The sequence below is a fragment of the Leptonychotes weddellii genome, chromosome 16 (genome assembly GCF_054177405.1).
Source record: "Leptonychotes weddellii isolate Sample4059 chromosome 16, ASM5417740v2, whole genome shotgun sequence".
Classification (NCBI taxonomy): domain Eukaryota; kingdom Metazoa; phylum Chordata; class Mammalia; order Carnivora; family Phocidae; genus Leptonychotes; species Leptonychotes weddellii.
Genome location: NC_138384.1, coordinates 17515624 through 17525787, shown reverse-complemented (window position 1 = coordinate 17525787; position 10164 = coordinate 17515624). Strand labels below are relative to the sequence as shown.

Below are 10164 nucleotides of genomic sequence, written 5' to 3'. Positions count from 1 at the left end.
AACTAGCACAGTGCCTGCAAATAATAGGCACTCGAACATTTTTTTAAATAAATAAACAAGGGGCATCTGGGTGGCTCAGTCGTTAAGTGTCTGCCTTCGGCTCGGGTCGTGATCCCGGGGTCCTGGGATCGAGCCCCGCATTGGGCTTCCTGCTCCCGGGAAGCCTGCTTCTCCCTCTCTCACTCCCCCTGCTTGTGTTCCCTCTCTCACTGTGTCTCTCTCTATCAAATAAATAAAATCTTTAAAAAATAAAATAAATAAATAAATAAATAAACAAATGCACTTTATATTATAATTTAACCATAAGTCACCTGTAGGCCTCAAATTTAAGTCCTACAACTAAACTGTCCACATTGCATAAAATAAGTGAATTATCTATATTGCTGCTCTCTTCCAGATAGGTTGAAATGCTGAAATACTCTTGTTGTCATGTCCAAATTATATACTCTGCTTCTCAAATTAAGAAGCACCTGGGAACCTAAAGGGTTTGGCTCATCAAAGCAGATATAAATTCCCCTTCATAAACTTTGGTATTTTTTTAAGTAACAAGAAACTTACTAATTTTTTTGCAATTGTGAAGCACAAAAGTGGCAGCTTTGTTTAGTTCCTCATTCTGCGATTCGGTTAAGGCTTGTATCATGAGTGGAAGCCCATTGTTTTTAAAAAGATCATACTGATTTTCCTCTGGAAAACATACCAAAATGAAAGTAGAAAATAGTTATAGTTATTTTTTCATAAAATATCTGCATAAGGTCATAATTCTTCTTTGTGATCATTATGATCACAGTTTAAATCTTTAGAATAAAAAATAGTTTCAGAAGTATTTTCCATTTAGGAAATAATCTTCTGACATAAAATACCTGTCTCATAAGTGATGATCTCTGAAATACAGCCACAGAGTAGTCATACCTCATTAAGAGTAAAAAAACAGCCCTCACCTAGTTTAAAAAAAGGTATCATTGAAAATAAAAAAAGTATAGTTGTCAGATTAAACCTCAATAAAAAATAAAAATAAAAAATTTAAATGGTAGAATAAATCCAGAGCACCTGGGTGACTCAGTTAAGCGTCCAACTCTTGATTTGGGATCAGGTCATGATCTCAGGGTTGTGAAATGGAGCCCCACAGCGTGGAGCCTGCTTAAGATTCTCTCTCTCCCTCTCCCTCTAAAAAAAAAAAAAAATGGAGATAGGAGAAGAGGAACACAAGGAGGAATCTAGTCCAATTACATTGGTGAAAGATGTTGAGGGGCTGAGGGCCTAAACTGGAACTGGGCAGAAAGGGATAAGGAGGGCTATGGATGAAGGAGGATGAGGAGCAAAATGACTGGTTTGGGGCCTGAATGACTTAAAGAAAGGCAGTACTTTCAAGCCTCTCATATGAAAATAAGGAAAAAACCAAAAGTGGATTTCCACTCCACTATTTTAATAAGCATACTAAATAATTCAATACTAGGGGCGCCTGTGTGGCTCAGTCGTTAAGCATCTGCCTTTGGCTCAGGTCATGATCCCAGGGTCCTGGGATCAAGCTCCGCATTGGGCTCCCTGCTCCACGGGAAGCCTGCTTCTCCCTATCCCACTCCCCCGCTTGTGTTCCCTCTCTCGCTGTGTTTCTCTCTGTCAAATAAATAAATAAAACCTTTAAAAAAATAAATTCAATACTAACCACAATCCTCTGTGCAATGACCAAGAGTAAGTATAATGCTAAATTTTTCTCCTGAATCCAGACCTTCATGAAGCAGTAATGTCAGAAGTTTTGAAACAATCTGATACTTGGATAGTATTATTCCAAAAGTAGCTATTAGTATAAAATAGGGGGGGAAAAGTATAAATTTAAAACTTGAAACTATACATATGCTATTTGTCAGATCTTATCCTGGGAGAACAATACCATATCAATATAACAGCTAATACTCATATCTCATACATATGTTATGTATGTGTGAATATAAATAAATGTATTGTAATAAGATAATGGCTTATAGAGCCCTCATTAATCCCTGGTTATGGCTGGGTGAGTCAGACTTCATACTTATCAGAAAGAGGCATACCTTAATTCTTCATATAATTTTTAAAAATCTATAAATTGGGTTTTCCATTGCTTATGTTTCCAAGATGTCCCTTCATTTCTCATCTAAAGTTTTTCATTTAATACTGCTTTTTCAGTGAAACAAAGGTTTAGAAATGACAGAATCTTATCTTGTTCTATCAGTAGACTTAAAGTCAGAAGACCTCGATTTGAACCCTGAGGGAAGTCATAATCTCCACATGAAAACAAGGAGTTGGACCAGATAATTTTTAAGATCCCCTCCTGCTTGTGAGACACTGAAAGTCCAATCTATGTTTGTGTTCAATCTATCATTTCAACACTCACCATGCTGAATTCAAATAAAACTCAACTGTAGAAAAATTACTAAGCATGTTCACTCACGATTATCAGCAATACACGCATCCACTGTCTTTGTCACCACCACTGCAAGCTTAGCACTGGAAAGAGTCTTGTGTGAATCTGATTCCAGTTGCACCAGAACTTGAGACAATACATCCAGTCCACCCACAGATATAAAGTATTTCTGAACATATGCTTAAGGAATAAAGCAGCAAAACTATTAATACCTCAAACAAGAAAAGTGTATGGTTCCATTCAATTAATTTGCACTAAATATGACATTCACATGACTTTTTCAAACACTAAAAATCCCAAAATTAAAGAATGAAAAATCCAATCTTTACCTGTGCATACATATAATCATAAAATGGGTCATTTGCTTAGGTAAGAAACGAACTTTTACATAGAACAACTACAGATACAGTACAGTGTTTCCTGTTAGATATGTTTTTTGTTTCATTTAGCAAGAACTGGTATATTTTGCAAGAATGACATTAGTAAACTCGAAGTCTTTCAATAGAGCTATGAAGAACAGATTCATTCATTTAGCTTGGTTTTGCAATTAGCAAGCTGCCTATTTTCTGAATTCCAACATAACTCATTCCTTAGATTGCTTGAATCTACAAAGGGCAAAGTAATTATTCCAAAGGAACACATATTTTCTCCATCTTATTTAAGCCTAATTCTTTTACTTCTTAGAACATAAAATTATAACATATTATTGAGAGACATAACAACTATTCCAAAAAAATACTCAGTGAAAAATACATTTTTTTAAAAAGTTTGAGGTGTCTTGTTCCACTGTTGAAAAGGATTCTGATGGGAAAGTATCCCATGGGTCTATGCATTCAATAGTCTTCACAGCCCCTATATAAGCAGTGGGTTTATAACAAATGGATATAATTCTGCCACAAATGTTCTTTCCAGTCTACCCTAGCATCACAAATTGAACCAAGATTATTTTTTTTAAGATTTATTTATTTGAGAGAGAGCGAGAGAAAGAGCACAAGTGGGATGAGGGATAGAGGGAGAAGCAGGCTCTCCGCTTAGTAGGGAGCCTGATGCAGGACTTGATCCAGGGACTCCGGGATCATGACCTGAGCCGAAGGCAGGCACTTAACCAACTGAGCCACCCAGGTGCCCTGAGCAAAGATGATTTAAATGAAAAAATTACTTTTTATACTGTTTGATAAAACACAAAGATCTTAATCTAAAGAAAAAAAAAAAACATCAAGTTCAGGGACACCTGGGTGGCGTGGTAGGTTAAGCCTCTGACTACTGGTTTCAGCTCAGGTCATGATCTCAGGGCTGTAAGAGCAAGCCCTGTGTCAGGCTCCAGGCTCAGTGCAGAGTCTGCTTGGGATTCTCTCTCCTCCCCCTTTGCCCCTCCTGCTCATATTCTCTCTCTCTCTCAAGTAAATAAATATTTAAAAAATACGTATTGGGGCGCCTGGGTGGCTTAGTCGTTAAGCGTCTGCCTTCGGCTCAGGTCATGATCCCAGGGTCCTGGGATCAAGCCCTGCATTGGGCTCCCTGCTCTGTCAAAAGCCTGCTTCTCCCTCTCCCGCTCCCCCTGCTTGTATTCCCTCTCTAGCTGTCTCTCTCTGTGTGTCAAATAAATAAATAAAATCTTTAAAAATAAATAAATAAAAAATATGTATTTAAAAAAATATCAGGTTCAGAATTTTCTACATCTGGGAAAGGAGGTGTTAGGAAATGTTACTGAAGGATAAGCAAGCATTTTCAATATTATGGAGACTCCAAAACAGGTTTCTTTTCTGCGAAGTATTTTCATTAAAAAACAAAACAAAACAAAAACCTCTTGAAAAAGAAATATCTTGGGCGCCTGGGTGGCTCAGTTGGTTAAGTGACTGCCTTCGGCTCAGGTCATGATCCTGGAATCACAGGATCGAGTCCCGCATCGGGCTCCCTGCTCGGCAGGGAGTCTGCTTCTCCCTCTGACCCTCCCCCCTCTCATGCTCTCTCTCTCTCATTCTCTCTCTCAAATAAATAAATAAAATCTTTTAAAAAAAAAGAAAAAGAAATATCTTTAAATGTTTAGATAAAAATGGCACTGTGTTACCACATTTTCTAGTAATAGCCTATGTAATAAAAATTCAGGCTTATAAGCATAAGAACATCCTAGTCTACACTTGTACACTGAGTATTTCAAATTTTATCTAATCTCTTATTTCATACGAGTTTGCTAAGAGTAATGAGGTCCTAAAATTATTACTATTTCAAGTTGACTTTTAGAGAAAAAGGAAATGTCAAAGCATCATGGAAAGAGAATACAATTTTGGAATTATAGAGATATGTTCCTTTGCACGTGAAACATGACTATTTGCTTTAAATACGTGAATATAGGTACACACCAACAATGTGTGAGAAAGTTCTAGTTGCTCCATATCCTCATCAACGTTTAATATTACTAGCCTTTCTGCTTTTAGGCATGGTGTGAGTGTGTAGTGGTATCCCTGGGGTTTTAGTTTGGATTTCTCTGATGACCAATGATTTTGAGCAGCTTTTCAAAAACTTTCTCATTACTTATTTACAATTTAATACTTGTATCTTCTTTGGTGAAATATTTGTCCAAATCTTGCCCATTTTTTAAATCATTAGGTTGTTTTTTGTCCTACCAATTTGTAGGAGTTCTCTATATATTTTGGGTACAAGTTCTTTGTCAGATGTACATTTCACAAATATTTTCTTCCAGTCTATGGTTTTCCTTTTCATTTTAACATGGTCTTTTGAAGAGTTAAAGCTTTCAATTTCACTGAAGTCCAATTTCTCATTTTTTCCTTAGTGGCTCATACTTTTTGTGTCCTAAGAAATCTTTGTCTTCTCCCAAATTATGAAGATTTGCTCCTATGTTTTTGTCTAGAATTTTACAGTTTTAGTTCTTACACTTAGGTCTGTGGATCACTTCAGGTTAATTTTTACAAACAGTATAAAATTAGGGTTGAGATTCATATTATGTGTACAGATATCCACTCTTTCCAGAAGCATTTGTTGAAAAGACAAATTCCCACATGGAATTGTTATGGCATCTTTTTAGAAAACCAGCGACTATGTATGTGTGGGTCTATTTCTGGATTCTCTATTTTGTTCCATTGATCTAGTATGTCTACACTTAAACTAATGCCACACTTTCTTGATTACTGTATGATAAGTATTGAAATCAAGTAATATAAATCCCATAATTTTGACCTTTTTCAAAACAGTTTTGACTATCCTCGCCCCTTTGCATTTCCATGTAAATTTAGAATCAGCCTGTCAATTTCTACAGCAATGCCTGCTGGTATTTTGATGGGAATGCCTTGAATCAAGAGATGAATTTGCAAAGTGACATTCTAATAATACTGAGTCTTACAATCCATGAGTGTAATATATCTCCCATTTATTTAGGTTTTCTTTACCTCAGCAATGTTTCATAGTTTTCAGCATATAGACATTGCACATATTTCATTAAATATATCCCTAAGTAGTTTTTTGATATGATTATAAACGATAGTTTAAGTTCCCGATTGCTTGTTGCTACTACATAGAAATACAGTTGATTTCTGTATATGACCCTGTATCCTGCAACCTTGCTAAAATCATTTATTCATTCCTGTAGCTTTATTGTAGATTCTTCAATCACGTCATGTATTAATAAATACCGTATTTTCTTTTCCTTTTCAATCTCTATGCCTTTTATTTTCTTGTCTTATTTCACCGACCTGAACACCCAGTAAAATCTTAAAGCATTGAGAGTGGCCATCCTTGTTTTTTTCCAATCTTGGGGTTGGTGGAGGGCACATTAAGTCTTTCATCATTGACTATGTTAACTGTGTTTTGTAGAGGCCCTCTATCACACTGAGAAGTTCTATCTATTCCTAGTTTACCAAAAGCTTTTGTCACAAATGTATGTTGAACTACACGAAAAGCTTTCCTTGCATCCTTTCAGACTGTATAGTTTTTCTTTTCTGTCATAACCTGTGAATATGGTGAATTTTCCAATGTTCAACCAATCTTGCATTCCTAGGATAAATGTCACTTGGTCATAATATATTATCCTTTCTGTATATTGCTGGATTTGATTTGTTAATATTTTTTAAAATTTTAATTATAACTTTTTAAAAATTTCTTTAAGTAAGCTCTGAACCCAACATGGGGCTTGAACTCATGACCCCAAGATCAAGAGCCACATGCTCTACAGACTGAGCCAGCCAGGAACCCCTGATTTGTTAATGTTTTGCTAAGGATGTTTGCATCTATATTCATAAAGGATCCTGACGTACAGTTTTCTTGTAAAGTCTTTTTCAAGTTTTAGTATGGGAATAATGCTGATCTAAAATGTATGGGCAAAGGGGTGCCTGGCTGGCTCAGTCAGTAGAGCATGGAACTCTTGTTCTTGAGTCGTGAGTTCAAGCCCCATGTTGGGCATGAAGATTACTTAAATAAAATAATAAAATAAAATAAAATAAAATAAAATAAAAACATCAAAATGTGTTGGGAAGTGTTTCTTCCACTTCCATTTCCTGGCAATTTATGTAGAATTTATTTTCCTTAAATGTTTGTCATAATTAACCAGTGAAGCCATCAGGGCCTGGAAATTCCTGTTTTAGGTTTTCAACTACAAATTCAATTTCTTTAATATATATAATAATATTCAGGTTATCTATTTCTTCTGAGTGAGCTTTGGTGGTTGGTGCCTTTCAAAGAATTTATCCAATTCATGTAAGTTGTCAAATTTAGTGGCATAAAGTTGTTTTGATTATTCCTTTATTATCCTTTTAATATCTGTTAGGATCTAGAGTGATGTCACTTCTTATTCCTGATATTAGTAATTTGGGCCCTCTCTTTTTATTTTGTGGTTAGTCTGGCTAAAGGATCCACCATTTCATTGATCTTTTTAAAGAACTAGCTCTGGTTTCATTGATTTTTCCCTATTCTGTTATTTTTCTATTGCATTGATTTCTTATCTTCTCTTTATTATTTCCTTCTTTCCTCTGAGTTTAACTTGATTTATTTTCTAGTTTCTTAGGTGGAAACTAATATAATTGATTGAGAGCTTTCTTCTTTCCTTATACAAACTGTAGTGCTATAAATTTCCCTCCAAACACTGCTTTCAGAATTTTGCAGCAACCCAGCTTTTATTTTTTATTCATTCATTTATTTATTTTTAGCAACCCAGTTTTTTAATGTTGTGCTTTCATTATCATTCAGTTAAAAACATTTCTAATTTCTTCATGACTTACTCTTTTTTTAAAAAAAAAGATTTTATTTATCTGACAGAGAGATACAGCGAGAAAGGGAACACAAGCAGGAGGAGTGGGAGAGGGAGAAGCAGGCTTCCCGCGGTACAGGGAGCCCGATGTGGGGCTCGATCCCAGGACCCTGGGATCATGACCTGAGCCGAAGGCAGACGTTTAACGACTGAGCCACCCAGGCGCCCCGTGACTTACTCTTTTACTCATGGGTTTGTAGGGTTTTTTTTTAGTCTCTTTTTTAGCACTGAGTAATTTTCAGATATTTGGGACTTTTCTAGATGTTTTATTTTTATTCATTTCTAATTTAATTACGTGTGATCAGAGAATATATTGTGTGGGGCTTTAGTTTTGCTATCTAGTTGCTCTGTTTCATGAGGGTATCTGGGGAGATTCAAAACTATGCTGCTACCTCCATCTTTCCTATTATCTTCCTAACGATGTCTACTTTCAAGATTTTCCTATAATAGTCTAAATGCAACCAAAACAACCCAACTTACTGTAATAAAATTATTTCATTAATTCAATTAACTCCATAATTAACTCAAAAGATTTTTGTTATGTTTTGAACTATGTTTCTTCAAGTAAAACTAGAGAATAATGAATACTTACTGTTATTTGCAAGAGTGAGTCCAATAAATGAGCAAACAGGGCGAATTATCTCAGGTTTGATACAATTTATTAGCCAGTCATTGGCATGTGGAAAAAGTGAACAGCAAAGCATTTGATTTTCATCTGAAAGGAGACAAAGTCAATCATGTTTTAATATATTTGGAAAATATCAGTTCATTTGTTTTTATTTTATTTTTATATTTAAATATTTGAGATATTACCATTTTGAGGATTGTTGACACAGACGCACAAAGTACTACACACTGAAGACCATAACTGATAGCTCTGGAATGCATTTTTATCCGACAAATTCAACTCGTATTTTGAAAGAACAGTCCTATTTGGTTAAAAAAAAAAAGGAAGAAGCAAATTAAAACAAATGTGTTAAAGTCTTAAGTAATGAATAACAACAAAAGATTTGTATTTTCTTACCTGAACAACTGTGTCAGAACTGTAATACAACCTGTTTCTCTTACAAGTGTTTGTCCAGTCCCTTAAAAAACAGACATATAATACACAAATAGGACTTCTGTTTATAAGTAATTTTGCAGAAATGAAAAACATTTAACTAGTATTTTTAATAAATAACTTGTAATCACTTTAAAGTATTGCAATAGATAAAAATCTGTAATCGGGGTTATACACTACCTATGCCCAGAAAAAGACAGCATTCAAATTTCCTCCAAAACTGAAATAAATTTTAGCTAAGAGCTACCTGAAATTTAAGGTCATTGTTAGCTGATATAATAAACACTGTAACTAAATGGCTAATTCAGTGGAAAATCAACCAAAGTAATCATCAAATGCCTCTTTTGCTTTTAAAGCTGCTCCTTTTCAATGTTATTTAAATAACACTAATCACTTTACTATTTTTTATAATTAATAAATATCAAACAATTAAATATATGTGATTCTCTTTTCTTTAAAGCCAGTAGTTCTCAGAAGTTAGTAAGATTTTTTAAAAAGACACTGATATAGGGGTGCCTGGGTGGCTCAGTCGGTTAAGTGTCCGACTCTTGATCTCAGCTCAGGTCTTGATCTCAGGGTTGTGAGTTCAAGCCCTGCATTGGGCTCCACGCTAGACGTAGAGCCTACTTTAAAAAAAAAAAAAAAAGACACTAATATAAAGACTAGAATAAAAAGAACAATTTCAATTTATTATTTTTTTAAATGTTTCTACACCACGAAAGAATGTACTTACTATTATTTGAAACTAGAACCAAAATAACATAGACAGACATTCTTTTCAAATTTGTGTTTGAATCATCATTAGATAAGAACCAAGTTAAGTCTTCAAATAATTCTGAAGTGCACAAAGACTGCTGACAGTAAACTGAAAAATAAAAATATAATTTCAATTTCTATGCATTAGCCTAAGTCTTAAAATACGCTGAACAAAATATAAAGTTGCCAAACAGATGGTTCTCAACCAGATCTCATTTCATTGACATTTATTAGTCATGCAACAAAATTTCTGAAAAATTGCTATGTGCTTAATCAATTAGCAGACTAAAAAAGCAGTACCTTAATCAGAAGTACTTGACTGAGGCTCTAAAACATGTACAAAATCTCCTAGAATTTCTAATAAAAACCTAACTAGGGACGCCTGGGTGGCTCAGTCGGTTAAGCATCTGCCTTCGGCTCAGGTCATGATCCCAGGATCCTGGGATCGAGTCCCACATTGGGATCCTTGCTCAGTGGGGAGCCTGCTTCTCCCTCTGCCTGCCGCTCCCCCTGCTTGTGCTTGATCGCTCTCTTTCTCGCTCTCTCTCTCTCTGGCAAATAAATAAATAAAATCTTTAAAAAACAAAACAAAACCCCAAACCTAACTAAACAAAAAAATATGAAAAAAAATTTAAGAGGATGAGTAAGTAACAAAAGATAGCAAGAGAAAAAAAAATTTTTTTTAAAGAT

The 10164-nt window shown here is 34.9% G+C and overlaps 1 protein-coding gene across 1 annotated transcript in view; it reads right to left on the bottom strand.

Annotated features, from left to right (window-relative positions):
• Positions 1-10164, bottom strand: part of TERB1 (telomere repeat binding bouquet formation protein 1) — a 39288-nt gene that overhangs the window by 20756 nt on the left and 8368 nt on the right. The window contains exons 2-8 of the mRNA XM_081807879.1: positions 9452-9583; positions 8683-8743; positions 8472-8587; positions 8251-8373; positions 2429-2581; positions 1664-1795; positions 559-684 (exon numbers count right to left, since the gene is read on the bottom strand). Of these exons, the coding sequence (XP_081664005.1) occupies positions 559-684; positions 1664-1795; positions 2429-2581; positions 8251-8373; positions 8472-8587; positions 8683-8743; positions 9452-9583 (843 nt within the window). The remainder of the gene's footprint in view (positions 1-558; positions 685-1663; positions 1796-2428; positions 2582-8250; positions 8374-8471; positions 8588-8682; positions 8744-9451; positions 9584-10164) is intronic.